The 19,631-nt window shown below is 38.4% G+C and overlaps 1 protein-coding gene and 1 long non-coding RNA gene across 5 annotated transcripts in view; both read right to left on the bottom strand.

Moving 5' to 3' along the window:
* Dyrk2 (Dual-specificity tyrosine phosphorylation-regulated kinase 2) overlaps positions 1-19,631 on the bottom strand; it is a 92,709-nt gene that overhangs the window by 43,084 nt on the left and 29,994 nt on the right. For 3 of the 4 annotated variants that reach the window (XM_089740201.1, XM_089740202.1, XM_028171953.2), the window contains exon 3: positions 458-621. In XM_089740201.1, coding sequence (XP_089596327.1) covers positions 458-621 — 164 coding nt within the window. The remainder of the gene's footprint in view (positions 1-457; positions 622-19,631) is intronic. The other variant, XM_089740200.1, reaches the window with a different exon arrangement.
* LOC149503067 (uncharacterized) lies at positions 16,849-19,183 on the bottom strand. Its single transcript, XR_016325824.1, has 2 exons — positions 18,945-19,183; positions 16,849-18,332 (listed from the first exon to the last, which is right to left on the bottom strand). It is a non-coding gene; the product is annotated as an uncharacterized LOC149503067 (long non-coding RNA).

The raw sequence follows: 19,631 nt of genomic DNA, 5'->3' as shown, positions 1-19,631 counted from the left end.
TAATTGAGTTGCAAAATAGGATCGTTCCTTTAAATAGATAAAATTTGCATCGATTAATTGTAAGTAGACATGCTTTAATAAAAACCGACTTCAAATAAAAAGAAAGATATTCCAAAACAAATTAATATACGCTAAAAACAATAATCATCGAAATCGGTTGGCGTGATATTGAGTTACGGAGTTATTCGTCTATTTCTCGCGCACGTACTTAATGCAAATTTAAGACTTAACATGGTTTTCTCATGGATACCATTATCGGAACTAGACCACACGGGAAGCGTCAGCTTTCTAAGAAAAAAAGAATCATCAAAATCGAATCACCCAGTCAAAAGTTATGAGGTAACAAACATAAAAAAAACATACAGTCGAATTGAGAACCTTTATTTTTTTGAAGTCAGTTAATAAGTTAAGTTATTCAATGTTTCTGTTATAGAAGGAACTAAGCTTAGATGCAGACCTTGTTATAGCTCCCGTTTTCATCGTCGAATCCGCAATTGTTCGGCAGGTTGGACCTTGCCTGAACCTTGTTGGACTCCAAGCCAAGGAACCAGATCTGAGGGTACTTCCTTATCTCGTTCCTCTCCCATTCCGTTAGTCTTTCGCCGTACAGCTTCAGTGCTTCTGGAATTAAATTAGAAGGTCAGCGCAAACTTAGAAATGGTAATTAATAAGTACTAGAATCCAATACTATTCAAGACAGGGAAGATAGAGGGAAAGAGACCGCGCGGGCACAGCTAGACTAGTTGGTGGAGGTGACTAGTATCAAATCAGCACTACACTAGAAACCCCATTCCACGAAGCCCTTCACGAAGCCCTTCGCTGGAAAGACCATAAAAAATCCTGTCTAAACATGATCGTCACGACCCTCAGCAATGAGGTAACTGGACTAGAGGATTCAATACAGGCATGAGATCTCTGAGATCATGAGGCTCTGTGTTATTTTAACACAAGCTTCCATTTAATTGCTGTAGATACGTAGACTTACTCACGACCCTGATATTAAAATTACTGAAGACCAGAGTGATTTGTAAGCCATCGAGTACCTTAAAAGATGGGTCGAAGGGGCATAGCGAACCTACCCGTACCTGCTCCGGAGTTGCAATGTGCTGTTTGTATGTAAGCTGATTTTGTTGACCTTGAACGCAGACGAACGTACGGCCCATCTGATGGTAGGTAAGTGGTTACCGTCGCCCATAAACAATAGCAATATCAGGGGCAGAGCCAAGCCGCTGCCTACTGTTAGTTCACACATCATACTCGCGCTATACCTAATTCATTCTCCGGTAAATTCCAAATCCGTTCGTCGATTCCAACACCGTAAAGAAGAAGAATGTTGCTATTTACAGCCCATTCTCCCATTAGTTCATACATGAATTTCCCGAACCAAAGAGTACTATTTTCACAAGGAGTCGACGATCTTGGAACGAGTCGGCTGTTCAAGTTCAAACTAAATGCACAGCATGAATGCAAACAATGTCGACCCACTAAGTGAGATAAGTTCAAGATGAAGAACTGCTATCAACTCACAAGAGACATTCACAAATTACACCAATAACTCAGCAGCTCCGAATCTCAGATAGATTCCATTATATCCTCTGATAATAATATGAAATATCATTACAAATGCCTTATTATTTCACGAAAAATGTACAAATCGAAACGTGACGGCTTAGTTAAAGAAATATCTCGTTATAGAAACGCAATGTCGATATTTAATTTTTATAAATTGCAATATAATTTCAATTCAGCCGTGACACGATCCCAGGTGTGAGCGACAATAATGCAACCTTTTAAAGAATGTTATCTAGTTAATGATATATGTTTGTTATTTGTGCTGAGATTTGTTTTAGTTTTATAATATCTATTTGTGAACTGTAATATGGTGAAGGAACGGAACGATAAATAAGACATCGATTGACGATTATGATGATATTTTGTTCTCTATAATCTTCAATGTTTATGATAATCATGTTTTGATCTTGTCGTTGTCAAAGGTCAAATAACGTCCACTGAGTTTCTCGCCGGATCTTCTCAGATGGACGCGCTTTCGATCCGGTAGTAGATTCAACGAAGCACTGCTCTTGCTAGGAATAGTGTCAGTAAATTCTATATATATAATTTTTATCGTTGTCTGACTTTTTTCGATACAAAGTAAAGTTTGCCTATCGATAATATTAACGTTCGAACCTATTTAAACTATTTTAAACAATCAAAACCTTAAGTAATTAATGTTAGAAAAAAAAGCAAAAAAACTCTAAAAACTATGCACACAATAGACACGACATTTTGTTTTAAGTCGCGAATCGTGCATTTACATAAAACTAGATTAATTAAATCTCCGCAAATTGCATCATCTCGATTAGGACGAGAGCAATCTGTAGCGCTCTATTTCGACAAACTGACAAACATTATTTGATTACAAAGTGCTCGTCTAATCAAAGCCCCGCCAACAAGAGCCTAATCAAGTGTCGTCCCGTACGCATTAATTAAAACGGGAATATTCGTGAAAGATTAATTGAGGTTTCGCGTGTTTTCAAACCGCCTCTAATGAGAGTCGTGATCGCAATATCGCGACGCCATCTTCGTTATTAATGCGATAATTCGATTCTGCAATAACATAACCAGAGTCTTTGAACAGTAATAATCAATAGTAACAATAATAGTTAAGAAGTCGTCGTGGCCTAAAAGATAAGACGTCCGGTGCATTCGTGTTGAAGCGATGCACCGGTGTTCGAATTCGAGGCGGGTACCAATTTTTCTAATGAAATACGTACTCAACAAATGTTCACGATTGGCTTCCACGATGAAGGAATAACATCGTGTAATAAAAATCAAACCCGCAAAATTATAATTTGCGTAGTTACTGGTGGTAGGACCTCTTGTGAGTCCGCGCGGGTAGGTGCCACCACCCTGCCTATTTCTGCCGTGAAGCAGTAATGCGTTTCGGCTTAAAGGGTAGGGCAGCCGTTGTAACTATACTTGAGACCTTAGAACTTACATCTCAAGATGGGTGGCGCATTTACGTTGTAGATGTCTATGGGCTCCAGTAACCACTTAACACCAGGTGGGCTGTGAGCTCGTCCACCCACCTAAGCAATAAAAATATTAAAAAAAAAATGTTTTGTCAGAATCGCAAAAAATTCATTAAAATTTTTAATAACTTCAATGGTCCAAGTAAGTCCTTATAAAAGTTTTTTTTTTACGTTATTATCCATTATACAGAAGCAATTCAAATTTTCGATACACAAAAGCCCAACGTATATGAAAGGCGACTTTTTTGGTAAAAATAAAAATGACTTGAAAGCAAATATAGGGTTGAACGGACAAAATAATTCTCTTTTGTTTAACTGAATAACTGGGTAAATAATTCTCCAGTTATTTCCCGATGTTTTTTGCTTAGATGGATAGAGGAGCTCACAGCCCACCTGGTGTTAAGTGGTTACCGGAGCCCATAGACATCTATAACGTAAATGCCGCCAGCCACCTTGAGATATGAGTTCTAAGGTCTAAGTATAGTTACGAAGGCTGCCTCACCCTCCAAACCGAAACGCATTACTGCTTCACGGCAGAACTTGTGGTAGGTTGCTTACTATAAAGTCAATGATTATCTAGAAGATTGCACAAAGTGGGAATGAGTTGCTCGCTCCAGGCATTTCAATATTGTAGTAATTGTTACGTTATAATACTCATTGTAAAAAATTCATATTTAAAAAAAATCTAATATTAAAAAATAAATAAATAATAATTTCATAGGTAAAAAAAAAAAAAAAGACATGCCCGCTGAGTTTCTTGCCAATTCTTCTCAGGACGGAGGCTAGTTCTTGTGAACTGGCGGTAGTTCTCTTGACGTTCAACAAGTATGTACTTTCATTTATGTTGAATAAAAAAAAAAAATTTGATTTGATTTGATTTGATTTATTAACTGGTGGTAGGACCTCTTGTGAGTCCGCACGGGTAGGTACCACCACTCTGCCTATATCTGCCATGATCTCAAAAGTTTTGTCTATTATATAATCATACCTAATAATCGCAAGTGGCGGGAATAATCGTATTTTTTTTTTAAAATGTGTATACATATATTTATACATGTATTATACACAAATACATAATATGCCTTTTTCATTTAATTTCTGATTTCATAGTTGATTATTATATTATTGTTATTTAATGTCAAGGTAGATATTAGCATTAACTTAATGCATAAATGCTCCAATAAAGAATAAAGCAGGGGACTCGTGAGCCCATCTACTAAAAGTTATTTACTTCTAATTTACTAACAAGACTAGAAAGCCGACTTAAGAGTTCTAACTTTATCAGTTTCCTTAGCCGATATCAATTGATTTCAATCAGGTAGATTATTAGCTCGTTTTTTGTTAGGTATTAAGTTATTAAGATTAAGTTTCACAAACCAATTTCGTGAATTCCTTTTATATATACCTACATATTTATGTATATTTTTTTATTTTTGTTGAAGTCTCAACTTCTAGTTTGCAATTTCTGATCATTTATTCAAAGTAATCTTTGCCTAAAAATAATCGCATTAGGAGTAAATAAAACTTAACGCGTTCAATTAGAAAGAAAAATCCTAATATGCAGTTTTATAGAGGAAGTGTCAACCCTAGTACCAAGCTGTCCGAACCAATCCGCTTATAACGTTGAATGACGCACGTCGGTTTTCGTTTGCATAGATTCTTTACTAGCCTTACTTGAGTAAATCTATTGAATCGAAAAAAATATTCAAAATTTATATTAACTTGTGTGTGCTTTTGATTAGCTGAAATGGGTTTGTGCGCTCACTGCCTAGACTTGCCTATCCTTAATAATGTATCCAGATAACGGAGTCATTTCCGACACAGACTTCAAAAATAAGGATCTTATTAATTTCGCTGTTTATTTGTACGTTTTTTTTTTTTTACTAACTATCACGCCACGTTAACTGGTCCCGTGATAAGTTCGTAAAGAACTTGTGCTACAGGTACCAGATAACGGAAATAAATGTAAGATTTTTATTATACACATGCATATATTTAATATACATCCATAACCCTGGAAAAGACATTTATATTTATCATACAAATATCTTCCCTTGGCGGGATTCGAACCCGCGACCCCCTTGTGTAGTGACCATGTCACTTACCACTACACCAGACGGCCGTCAAAACACCAGACGTTTGTTACCTTGGCACGCTTTTACAAATGTTTACGAATTTTCTCACATTTCTCTCGTAAAATTTTCATCAAAATAGTTTCAGTTTGATTTTTGAATCACAAGCAACGAAATAAAATTATCATCCAAGTAAAAGTGGTGTATATTGGCGTTGTATTCATTCATGTGTATCGAAATTGATTTTTAAGTTTTTTTGATTTTCACTGGTGGTAGGACCTCTTGTGAATCCGCACGGGTAGATATCACCACCTATTTCTACCATGAAGCAGTAGCTAATGCGTTTCGGTTTGAAGGGTAGGGTAGGTAGGGTAGCTATACTGAGACCTTAGAACTTATATCTCAAGGTGGGTGGCGCATTTACGTTGTAGATGTCCAGTAACCACTTAACACCAGGTGGGATGTGAGCTCGTCCACCCATCTAAGCAAAAATAAAAAACAAAAAAAAAATTACAATCTAAAAAAAAATGAAGCCATCTTTAGAATTATTTATCTATGCTGTATCATCATAAATTTTCCGCAGTTTTTTCTCTCGTACCAATTAAGAACGGTGCCCTGTTGACCTATTTCCAGCCCTGAAGGACGGCACTCTTAAGATAAATGACAGAGCAGCTCTTCTATCAATACTCTACATGGTCTAATGGTTCACATATGTATATAGATAACTCAGGATACAATATAAAACAGAAATAATTGGTATTTTCCATTCGATATAATCTTTTTTGTATTATAATAATGAAATATTTTATGAAAACAATATACATAATTGTAATGATAAAAAATTTATGTGATGTCTATAGTCTCCAAGGGGTCACAGTTTAAACCAAGGTAACTCGTTTATCCATCACGTGCAGTAAACAATAATAAATAAAAACTTATTGAAAATAACGCGAGTTTTATCTGAGTTCTAATTAAAATCGTTCTTATCTCTATTACGGTACAGACATTTGTACATCACTATTACTGAGACATTGTTTTTTGCCCAACTCTACACATTTGACTTTTGGAGGCAGAAATATAAAAAAAACGAGTATCCTGAAGTTTTTTCCTACCTAAGCTGATATCCTTGAGGCTATGAGCGTAAACTAACAAGTACCTAAATGAGCTCACGGAGCTTAAACCTGACGACATTGCTAACACTAACCCTAGTAAGAGCATTGTAAGAGAATCGCGACCCACTGAAAAGTATTATAATGATTCTTTGCAGTACGCAGAAATACACAAAGATTCACAATTGAAATACGAGGGCTGCACTAAAAGTATCGGGAATGGAATATTTCCACTGTTCCTGTCATATTAAAATCTTTTTAATTGAAAACTCCTTGGTTTTAAAAATCGAATACCATTTATTTATTTAAAAAAAGATTCTCGGTCTTGTCACGAGGTTTTGTCAAACTTGTTTAGTCGTTGAGAAAATGGAATTGACTCGAGAAAATTCAAGAGCGATTATTTATTATGACTTTCGAAGTGGTTTAACACAAAAACAGTGTGTTGACCGGATGATTTCTGCATTTGGTGGTGAAGCCCCATCCAAAACCACAATTTATCGCTGGTTTGCTGAGTTTCAACGTGGACGTGACAAGCTCAGTGATGATCCCCGCCAAGGTCGTCCAAAAACTGCAGTCACCCAAGAAAACGTTGATGCTGTGCGTAAGCTGATTGAGAAAGATCGACATGTGACATACCGCGAAATTCAGGCAACTTTAGACATTGGCATGAGTCAAATACAAATAATCTTGAATGAACAATTAGGTGTAAAAAAGTTGTTTTCCCGATGGATACCGCATTCGCTCTGTGAAGAGCAAAAAGCGGCTCGCGTTACTTGGTGCATCAGAACTCTCGAAAGATTCCACGCAGGATCCTCAAATGCTGTATACAACATCGTATCAGGTGACGAATCCTGGATATACGCGTACGAACCCGAAACAAAAAACCAGTCACGAGTTTGGGTGTTCGAAAATGAGTTAAAGCCAACAAACATTGTTCGTTCACGGAGTGTTGCAAAAAAATGGTGGCCACGTTTGTCTCCAAAACCGACCATGTTACGACTATTCCTCTTGAGGGACAAAGAACGGTTAATGCAGAATGGTATGCTAGCATTTGTTTGCCACAGGTCGTTTCTGAACTCCGTAAAGAGAACTGCAACCGCCGCATCATCCTCCATCACGACAATGCGAGTTCTCACACCGCGCACAGAACAAAAGAGTTTTTAGAGCAAGAAAACATAGAATTATTAGACCATCCGCCGTACAGCCCCGACCTAAGCCCTAATGATTTCTATACTTTCCCTAAAATAAAGAATAAATTGCGTGGACAGAGATTTTCATCACCTGAAGAAGCTGTGGACGCCTACAAAACGGCCATTTTGGAGACCCCAACTTTCGAATGGAATGGTTTCTTCAATGATTGGTTCCATCGTATGGAAAAATGTGTCAAATTTCGCGGAGAATACTTCGAAAAGCAATAAATACATTTTTAAATAGTAGTGTTGTGTCACTTCGTCAATTCCCGAAATTTTCAGTGCCGCCTATGTACTACAAACAAATGCCTGCTTAACTTAACACATGAATTTTTACCTCCCAACCAAAATAATAATAAATTTGAATTAATAATAGTGTAAGAAAAAATTATTTTATTGTAAAAAAAAAGCGTGTGGTGCATGGTATAAGTAGTTCTATATAGTTTTATGAACAGATATGAGTAGAAGGATTATTTTGATAATATCCCGAAAAACACCCCACGCTTTTTTACAATAAAATTAAATTTTTTAGTTGATTTTCAATTTCTTAAATTTTTTTTTCATTTTTTTTTAATATTTAATTGTCATCGGTCCTCAATAAGTATACCAAATTTCGAGTTAATCCGACGTTTTGAAGGGGTCAAAATCATCTTCAAAGATTCCGTTACCAACATACATACATACGTCTGAAGCTAATAAAAGCGTATTAAAAATTAAATGTAACTTGAATGTGTGTAAATGTATAAAGTAAATGGAAAATATTATTCGTTGACTAAGCATAAAATACTCGATGTTATACTAAGGCTCCAGGATGGGAAGCTATAACGCGAAGTCAGCTCAGCTTACAGCTGTTCCCCGGACTGCCTCGTCCCAACGAAATCCATGAGTCAGTTCATTTTAATGAATGAATGCACTATGAAAATGTAATTTAATACATTAGAAAAAAGGAACTGGAGTTTTTTAGTGGTATTGATAAGCAGGTCTGACTCAGGCCAGCTTTCTTCTCCCGGAACTATTCCAATTACAATTCGCAAAATTATAATTCGCGTAATTACTGGTGGTAGGACCTCTTGTGAGTCCGCGCGGGTAGGTACCCTGCCTATTTCTGCCGTGAAACAGTAGGGCGTTTCGGTTTGAAGGGCGGGGTAGCCGTTGTAACTATATAGAGACCTTAGAACTGATATCTCAAGGTGGGTGGCGCATTTACGTTGTAGATGTCTATGGGCTCCAGTAAACACTTAACACCAGGTGGGCTGTGAGCTCGTCCACCTAATTACGCAATAAAAAAAAAGGAATACAAAATACATAATTTGAAAATTGTGAATAGCTTTACACTAGTTTGCTGTGTGCATCGTACCTACAGGATTTATAAAAGCGTTTTTAGAGTTTTAAAATGTCTCAAGTTTCTTTTTATGTTGTCACGAACTGTCTGTATCGTGAAACATTAAGCTTTTTATTTTTCGTAATCACGTTACGTCTTTTTCAGTATGTGCACTTTTTAATTATGCAATACGAACAGTTTTGTGTAATGTCAATTTTTATTTGTTTTATTTAAGTGTTAGATTGCTAATACCAGAAGCGCGTAAAGTTTGCTGTAAATATTCCCGATTGTTTTAATTACACCCATTTTCTGAAGCTCACCTATTTTCCATATTGTCTTTTTTTTTATTATTGCCTTTGTAGGCAGACGAGCATACGGCCCACCTGATGGTGAGTGGTTACCGTTGCCCATGGACTTCAGCAATGCCAAGGGCAGAGCCAAGCCGCTGCCTACCGTCTTTCACCAAACAAACAGAGAATAGTTTTCACTTGGTAGACCTGTGTTGCGAGAGAATACATTTATGCCTTTTTTTTTAAATTATAAATGGCCAAAGTCAAGGTTTTGAACATTTCTTTTCCATTTGATCAATAATTATCTTTATAATTATTTAAGATCGCAAACTGTATTCAAATTTTATTAATCTAAATTTCACTACCGAATTTACATTAAACAACAAATTTAGTATTGATTTATCGTTTTTTAATTTTACATTAAGGAAAGAAAGACAAATCTAGTAAAAGTAATTGTAAGATCCTAAGTGGTGAAACAAAAGTTGTTGAGGTGAATATTGATTATCTTGATTACCTAATCTTTATTAGGATGATTTAAAACATTTAAAAACTATTCAATCAGCATAATTAAGTACTTAATTCTAAAGAGCTTCCCGAATGAATAATTAATCCCGATTAGATTGACTGCGACACGCGTTTGAGGCATTACGTTTTTAGTGATTGTACCTACTATAACTTTCCCATCGAATTTTAATGCATGGCTAAATTATAACAATGAATCACTAAACAACTTTAAATAAACGAGAGTCAAGTTTGGTCTCAAAGCAAATATTAGCATCGTAGCCACATCAAACCCAACCAACAAGTAAGTATTTATGCAATAAATCGACCTCTTGTTGTGACATCTTGGTCACCCAAGATCAATAAATACAAAATGGGCAGTGGCTTACGCTCAAACACATTTATTAGAAAATGAGACTTTGATTTAAAGCCTATGTATAATTAAGCTTTGCATTTCTTGGGTTCTTTGTACCTAAGTAGCTACTTGAAATTACGCTAAAAACTTATGGAGAACTCATACAAAACTCCATTACTCTAATTATCTAACGCTAATGTATAAAGTTGCCATTCAAAATAATTAACTGACAGCGAAGTTTCGGAACACTAACAATTTCCGAGCAATGTTGTCTAATTGTTTGAGCGTCGGATGGAAACACCGAACTATTCATATAAATGAATGAAACTATTAAATGAATTGGAAGCCAACGAATCAACACGTACAATAATTGGCTTGTTCAAGGAACTCTCTTTAGCTTCCTACACAGAATCGAATGCAAAAAGTAGTTTAATACACTACGTAGTTTAATACACTTTATTTTAATAATATTTATCGAAACCTATCAAAGCGCCATGTTTATCTTTTTTTTATTACTTCGATAGGCAAACTAGCATACGACTTATACAATCTGTACTCAATTGAAGGTGAGTAGTAACCGATCCTCATGAAAATCACCAATCCTACCACATCTGGTGGTAGGACCTCTTGTTAGTTCGCACGGGTAGGTACTACCCCCCCGCCTATTTCTGCCGTGAAGCAGTAATGCATTTCGGTTTGAAGGGTGGGGCAGCCGTTGTAACTAATACAGAGACTTTAGAACTCTTATCTCAAGGTGGGTGGCGCATTTACGTTGTAGATGTCTATGGGCCCCAGTAACCACTTAACACCAGGTGGGCTGTGAGCTCGTCCATATGAGCAATAAAAAAAAACATCTACTGTCTAACGTCTGACACAAAAATGCTCTTTTACAACCTTAGATTAATTATAAAAGTTGTTTTATGAAGTTCACATACCTAACTATTTGTAAATACCTAGTCAGGTCATAAGTATTGTCACACAGTAAAAACTTTTCTTTTAGAATGCTGGCCACAAAAAAGTTTATTGAATTCGAATTTCGAATTGTTCATGAAAATAAAAATGAATACTTTTAGAATTTTACTCATTTTTAAATATAGAGTGGACGCTTAAAGAAGACCGTGTTGCAGTTATTGCGTTGCATCGTTGCGGTTACGCGCCAATTCAAATTTTTAACATGCTGAAAAATTTGAATATAACCAAAAGATTCGTTTATCGTACCATCAAACGATACAATGAAGACTCTAGTGTAGATGACAGGTCAAGAAGTGGTCGCCCTCGGTCTGTTAGGACTCCAGCAGTAATAAAAGCTGTGAAGGTGCGAATTCAAAGAAATCTCAAACGTAAGCAGAAACTGTTGGCCCTTCAGATGGGGTTAAGCAGAACCACGGTGAAAAGGGTGTTAAATGAAGACTTAGGGCTTCGGGCATATCGAAGAAAAACAGGACATCGTTTGAATGCTCGTCTAATGGACCTGAGACTGAAGAGATGCCGCGCTTTGTTGAAGCGGTACGCGGGAAAAAAATATCGGGAAATTCTTTTTTCGGATGAAAAAATTTTTACCATAGAAGAGAGCTACAACAAACAAAATGATAAGGTGTACGCACACAGTAGTGAAGAAGCGAGCAACCGTATTCCGCGTGTCCAACGAGGTCATTTTCCATCCTCGCTCATGGTATGGTTGGGAGTTTCTTATTGGGGCTTAACAGAGGTACATTTTTGTGAGAAAGGTGTAAAAACGAATGCAGTTGTGTATCAAAATACAGTCCTGACGAACCTTCTGGAACCTGTTTCTCATACCATGTTCAATAACAGGTACTGGGTATTCCAACAAGATTCGGCGCCAGCTCATAGAGCGAAGAGCACACAAGACTGGCATGGTCAGGAACGACAGGCTCTCTGCCCGTGGTGGTGGTACCGTTATTTACTATAGAAGAGCCCTGCATTGCGTCCCGCTCGATCCTCCCGCGCTCGCTAATATCGAAGCATCAGTGTGCCGAATCTCACTGACGGGACACGCGCCGATCGTTATCGCGTCCGTTTATCTTCCACCGGATAAGATCGTTCTAAGCAGTGATATTGAGGCGCTGCTCGGTATGGGGAGCTCTGTCATTCTGGCGGGCGACCTAAATTGTAAACACATCAGGTGGAACTCACACACCACAACCCCGAATGGCAGGCGGCTTGACGCGTTAGTCGATGATCTCGCCTTCGATATCGTCGCTCCGTTAACCCCGACTCACTACCCGCTAAATATCGCGCATCGCCCGGATATACTCGACATAGCGTTATTAAAAAACGTAACTCTGCGCTTACACTCGATCGAAGTAGTTTCAGAGTTAGATTCAGACCACCGTCCCGTCGTCATGAAGCTCGGTCGCGCTCCCGATTCCGTTCCCGTCACGAGGACTGTGGTGGATTGGCACACGCTGGGCATCAGCCTTTCTGAATCTGATCCACCATCGCTCCCGTTTAACCCGGACTCTACCCCGTCTTCTCAGGATACCGCTGAAGCCATAGACATCTTAACATCACACATCACCTCGACATTAGATAGGTCATCGAAACAAGTTGTAGCGGAGGACTTCCTTCACCGCTTCAAATTGTCCGACGATATTAGGGAACTCCTTAGAGCTAAGAACGCCTCGATACGCGCCTACGACAGGTATCCTACCGCGGAAAATCGTATTCGAATGCGTGCCCTACAACGCGACGTAAAGTCTCGCATCGCCGAAGTCCGAGATGCCAGATGGTCTGATTTCTTAGAAGGACTCGCGCCCTCCCAAAGGTCTTACTACCGCTTAGCTCGTACTCTCAAATCGGATACGGTAGTAACTATGCCCCCCCTCGTAGGCCCCTCAGGCCGACTCGCGGCCTTTGATGATGACGAAAAAGCAGAGCTGCTGGCCGATACATTGCAAACCCAGTGCACGCCCAGCACTCAATCCGTGGACCCTGTTCATGTAGAATTAGTAGACAGTGAGGTAGAACGCAGAGCCTCCTTGCCACCCTCGGATGCGTTACCACCCGTCACCCCGATGGAAGTTAAAGACTTGATCAAAGACCTACGTCCTCGCAAGGCTCCCGGTTCCGACGGTATATCTAACCGCGTTATTAAACTTCTACCCGTCCAACTCATCGTGATGTTGGCATCTATTTTCAATGCCGCTATGGCGAACTGTATCTTTCCCGCGGTGTGGAAAGAAGCGGACGTTATCGGCATACATAAACCCGGTAAACCAAAAAATCATCCGACGAGCTACCGCCCGATTAGCCTCCTCATGTCTCTAGGCAAACTGTATGAGCGTCTGCTCTACAAGCGCCTCAGAGATTTCGTCTCATCCAAGGGCATTCTCATCGATGAACAATTCGGATTCCGTACAAATCACTCATGCGTTCAACAGGTGCACCGCCTCACGGAGCACATTCTTGTGGGGCTTAATCGACCAAAACCGTTATACACGGGAGCTCTCTTCTTCGACGTCGCAAAAGCGTTCGACAAAGTCTGGCACAATGGTTTGATTTTCAAACTATTCAACATGGGCGTGCCGGATAGTCTCGTGCTCATCATACGGGACTTCTTGTCGAACCGCTCTTTTCGATATCGAGTCGAGGGAACCCGCTCCTCCCCACGACCTCTCACAGCTGGAGTCCCGCAAGGCTCTGTCCTCTCACCCCTCTTATTTAGCTTATTCGTCAACGATATTGCCCGGTCGCCGCCGACCCATTTAGCTTTATTCGCCGACGACACGACTGTTTACTATTCTAGTAGAAATAAGTCCCTAATCGCGAAGAAGCTTCAGAGCGCAGCCCTAGCCCTAGGACAGTGGTTCCGAAAATGGCGCATAGACATCAACCCAGCGAAAAGTACTGCGGTGCTATTTCAGAGGGGAAGCTCCACACGGATTTCCTCCCGGATTAGGAGGAGGAATCTCACACCCCCGATTACTCTCTTTAGACAACCCATACCCTGGGCCAGGAAGGTCAAGTACCTGGGCGTTACCCTGGATGCATCGATGACATTCCGCCCGCATATAAAATCAGTCCGTGACCGTGCCGCGTTTATTCTCGGTAGACTCTACCCCATGATCTGTAAGCGGAGTAAAATGTCCCTTCGGAACAAGGTGACACTTTACAAAACTTGCATAAGGCCCGTCATGACTTACGCGAGTGTGGTGTTCGCTCACGCGGCCCGCACACACATAGACACCCTCCAATCCCTACAATCCCGCTTTTGCAGGTTAGCTGTCGGCGCTCCGTGGTTCGTGAGGAACGTTGACCTACACGACGACCTGGGCCTCGAATCAATTCGGAAATACATGAAGTCAGCGTCGGAACGATACTTCGATAAGGCTATGCGTCATGATAATCGCCTTATCGTTGCCGCCGCTGACTACTCTCCGAATCCTGATCATGCAGGAGCCAGTCACCGTCGACGCCCTAGACACGTCCTTACGGATCCATCAGATCCAATAACCTTTGCATTAGATGCCTTCAGCTCTAATACTAGGGGCAGGCTTAGGGACCCCGGTAACCGTACTCGTCGAACTCGACAAAGAGGTCGACGTGCAACCTAACCCATGCATCAGCCCGCTGAGTTTCTCGCCGGATCTTCTCAGCGGGTCGCGATTCCGATCCGGTAGTAGATTCATTCGCGAAACAATTGCTCTTGAGTTGTTAGGTCTCCTTCGGAGGCGCTCGGGCAGTTGTTAGCAAATCCCATCCCTCTTGGCTGAGCCTTTGCTCGCCCACCTGTCCTGGTGAAACTGGAAAGGCCTTCGGGCCACCAGTAAACGTTCAATCATAAAAATAAAAAAAAACACAAGACTGGCTGGCGGCGCGTGAAATCGACTTCATCCGGCACGAAGACTGGCCCTCCTCCAGTCCAGATTTGAATCCGTTAGATTACAAGATATGGCAACACTTGGAGGAAAAGGCGTGCTTAAAGCCTCATCCCAATTTGGAGTCACTCAAGACATCCTTGATTAAGGCAGCTGCCGATATTGACATGGACCTCGTTCGTGCTGCGATAGACGACTGGCCGCGCAGATTGAAGGCCTGTATTCAAAATCACGGAGGTCATTTTAAATGAACTTTAGTGTCATAAGAATCTATGTTTTGTTAAGTTCATTTTGGTATATGAATGGTTACATAATGAATAAACTTGTTTCAATTATTTTACATTAAACATGTGACAGAATTTATGACCTGACTAGGTAGTTTATTTCGTATCCTTTGCTAACGCCTGAGCGTTACGCACGATCAGCGCACAGCTTGTGTTGTTGTGTTTTTGATAAGGCGCTTAGTTTTTTTTTTTTTATTGCTTAGGTGTGTGGACGAGCTCACAGCCCACCTGGTCTTAAATGGTTACTGGAGCCCATAGACATCTACAACGTTAATGCGCCACACACCTTGAGATATAAGTTCTAAGGTCTCAGTATAGTCACAACGGCTGCCCCACCCTTCAAACCAAAACGCATTACTGCTTCACGGCAGAAATAGGCGGGGCGGTGGTACCTACCCGTGCGGACTCACAAGAGGTCCTACCACCAGTAAATTATTATTTATTTATTCTTGTAACACGATAGTTCTGATTAATTTGTACGGTGAGGTCAGATCTGAAAGTTATCGGATTCGGTATTTCGGGCAAATTCAGATATTTACTGATCAATAAACTACTCATTGAGAGTGATTATTGCTACACAGACAGGGTGAGGTGGAGACAACTTGTGAGGCTCTTATGTACCAGCGTATTACCCTAGGACTACTACAATTACTACTTAATACTACTGCTACACAGATACAAAAATAACTACAATAAGTTTCTATAATTATCTAACATAATCAAAAAAAATTTACTTAAAGAAATCCTCAAAGAAAGACTTCACATTTTTTTTATTGCATAGATGGGTGGACGAGCTCGCTGCCCACCTGGTGTTAAGTAGTTACCGGAGCCAATATACATCTATAAACGTAAATGCCACCACCCATCTTGAGATACGAAATCAATTCAAAATCATTTATTTCAACTTAGATGTCAGTATGACACACTTGTTGAATGTCAAAATACAAATAACAATGTTAACTCTACCACCGGTTCCAAAAAAAGCCACAGTCCTGAGAAGAACCGGCGAAACAAACTCAGCGGGCTTTTTTTTCTTTTTGTTTTTTCTCAAATATTTTCTTTTTTTTAAATAAATAGAAATATTCACAATAAAAGAAAAAACAAGTCTAAAAAAATAATAATAATAATGAAAAATGAAAAGGCCAGGAGCGAGCGCCTCATTCCCACGTAGTGCCATCTAGTAAATAATCCTTAACTTTATAATATGCCTTGTTGCACAAACGTTCCTTAACAGTTTTCTTAAATCTATGAACAGGTAGTAGTTGAACGTTTAGTGGGATCTTGTTGAAAAGCTGTACACCCAGCCCCCTAAAAGAGTTGCTTATTTTCTTAATTCGAGCCGCCGGCAACGCAAGCCTATGTTTGTTCCTAGTGTTCACATTGTGCAAATCGCAGACTCTGGGGAATTCTTCAATGTTTTTACGCACGTACAATAAATTTTCAAAAATGTATTGGGACGCTAAAGTTAGAATTTTGATTTCCTTAAACTTGTCCCTCAAGGATTCCCTCGGGTGCATATTATAAATAGCACGAATAGCCCTCTTCTGCAGGATGAAAATCGTTTCGACATCGGCAGCATTGCCCCATAGCAAAATGCCATAGGACATAACACTATGAAAATAACTAAAATAAACCAAGCGTGCCGTAACTTCATTAATATACATTCGTATTTTTTTTACCGCAAACGCTGCAGAACTAAGCCTACTCGCTAACTTGCATATGTGAGGACCCCACTGCAGCTTAGAATCAACTGTTATACCAAGAAAAACTGTCGAATCCACAAGCTCCAGTGTCTCTCCACTTACAGTAATATTAGTGTCAACTTGTCTAACATTAGGTGTGGTAAATTTTATACATTTTGTTTTTTTGTTATTTAATAACAGATTATTAACACTAAACCAATGTACCACGCGCGAGATAGCATCATTCACATCGTCATAATCTTCCAAATGTCGTTTAATTTTAAACAATAATGATGTATCATCAGCGAATAATACGACCTCGTGACGGGTTTCAATAAACTTAGGTAAATCATTGATATATACAAGAAATAGGAAGGGACCCAATATGGAACCCTGAGGAACACCCATATTAAGTAAGACACCGGAAGATCTCGTTCCTTTAACGTCTACCTTTTGGATTCTTCCGGATAAATAAGATTTAATAAGTTCTAATGAAACGCCCCTAATACCATAATGGTGTAATTTCCTCAACAATGTATTATGCTCAACACAATCAAAAGCTTTAGATAAGTCGCAGAAAACCCCAAGGGCATTATGCGATTCTTCCCAAGCCTGAAAAATATTTTTAATGAGATCTACACCTGCATCAATAGTTGACCGACCTCTAGTGAATCCATATTGTTTGTTATGAAGCAGGTTATTGGAATTGAAGTGGTTCAAAAGTTGATCCAGAATAATTTTTTCAAAAATTTTACTCAATGTAGGTAGTACTGAAATGGGCCTAAAGTTAGAGGGGTCAAAAGTACTACCAGATTTAAATAACGGTATTATTTTACTATATTTCATTAGATCAGGAAACACACCACCATCAATACAGTCATTAAATATTGTAGCAAGGTAAGGTGCAATTATATCAATAATGGATTTTATAACATTAATTGAAATTCCCCATAAATCACCAGTTTTCTTAATATTAATGAGCTTGAAATTATCAATTATGTCCTTTATATCAATATTTGTGAACTTAAAGTTAACACTGCATTTATCAACATGATTTTGCAGTAATGATTCGGCGACGGTAGGAGATGAAATTAAAGATTTTGTGGTAGAAGCTGGGATATCAGCAAAGTAGTGCTCAAAGGCACTGGCCACTTCTTGATGAGAAGTTATTATTCGATTATTGATTTTTAAAGTTAATTCAGCATTGCTGTTTCTGACATTCCCAGTCTCCCTATTAATGATATTCCAAGTCATTTTAATTTTGTCAAGTGCATTTTTTATAAGATTGCCTAAGTGCAATGACTTGGCCAATGTACAGACTTTTTTAAACAGCTTGGAATATTTAGAGACATACTCATGAAATGACTTATTATGATTATATGATTTTTCATGATAGAGATCGTATAATCTCTGCCTACTTTTGTGAATTCCAACAGTCGCCCATTCATTGAATGATCTTTTATTATGTAAGATCAGAGTTTTAGAAGTAAAGATGGCACTAAATTCAGAACTAATAACATTAAATAAATCCATGTAATGAACATTAGGATCTTCACTATAACAAACATTCGGAATTTTTGCCAAAACTTTACCTCTAAGCTTCTCCAAACGTCTAATATTAATAGGAACAAACGGTAGCTTTCTTGTACTATTAACATCTGAAACAGATTTAATTTTAAAAGATAAGAATTGTCCACTGTGGTCTGAACTTAAATGATTAATAATGCATTTATGTAAAGGTTTTACATTTGTGAAAATATTATCTATACAGGTTGCCGATGTGCTAGTTATTCTTGTGGGCTCTGAAAATAGATTGCTAAGGTTATATGATTTTAACAATGTTCTGAGTCTAATAGTGGCATTTGTATTTTCTAATAAATTTATATTAAAATCACCACAAATAAAAACATGTTTATTAGAAACAGAAAGCTTTAATAAAACACGTTCCATTATATTTTCAAAAAAATCATATAACGAATTCGGGGGCCTGTACACACTTACAACAATGAATCGCTCAAGCTCTACACATGCCATTTCAATAATCCGTTCCACAGAGAGGCTCACAATGTCTCTACGTTCCTTACATTTATAATCTTTATTAACAATGATCAGTGAGCCACCTCGTATAGCATTCTCTCTGCAGAAGGAACTTACAACCTGGTGATTTTTAAAATTACAATTTAATTCATATTTTTTAAGCCAATGTTCCGTAACACATAGAACATTGACTTTATTATAATCTAGGAACAAATCAATTTCAAGTTCTTTACCCATCAAACCTTGTAAGTTCTGATGCACCAGGTTGATCACAGTTGTTTTCAAAGAAATATTATTTGTTGATGGGCTGTGTCCAAATAAATCATATTTACTGCAAGAGGTAAACTCTGTTGTCTTAGTAATTAATTTAAAGTACTTGGAACGGATTCCAAATTAATAGATGTCATATTTTTTTTCTGCTCAAAAGAAGCAGTAGGTTGATTAGCCAAATTCATGGCTAGATAAATGTGTAAAAAATAATGTAGCGAGTTTGCTACTTGTCTAAAATTGTAGCTACCTAAATAGAATTTGTTAGGTTTTGTCATAATAATACATTTATTTTTTATCATGCAATTAATGTCAATAGTATAAAATATATTTTCTGATTTGCATGGTGTCATGACATAATAATTATTAACATTAGAAATTGTCTGCATGAAATCATTAATGCAATGTCTGATTTTATTTTCTGCTGGCATACTCTGAATAAATGGAAATGCAAACATGATGATCTTTTTCACCTGTAGTGTTAATAATTGATTTATTTGATATTTTATATCTCTTATATCTGCATTTCCCCTTCTCCCAATCATTATGATTATTGTTGTGTTAGGGCAATATGAGTTCTAAGGTCTCAGTATAGTTACAACGACCCCGCCCTTCAAACCGAAACACATTACTGCTTCACGGCTGAAATAGGC

This window comes from Bombyx mandarina, chromosome 04 (assembly GCF_030267445.1).
Source record: "Bombyx mandarina strain Sakado chromosome 04, ASM3026744v2".
NCBI classification, from domain to species: domain Eukaryota; kingdom Metazoa; phylum Arthropoda; class Insecta; order Lepidoptera; family Bombycidae; genus Bombyx; species Bombyx mandarina.
The sequence above is the reverse complement of the archived record's forward strand: the minus strand, read 5'-3'. Positions and strand labels throughout refer to the sequence as shown.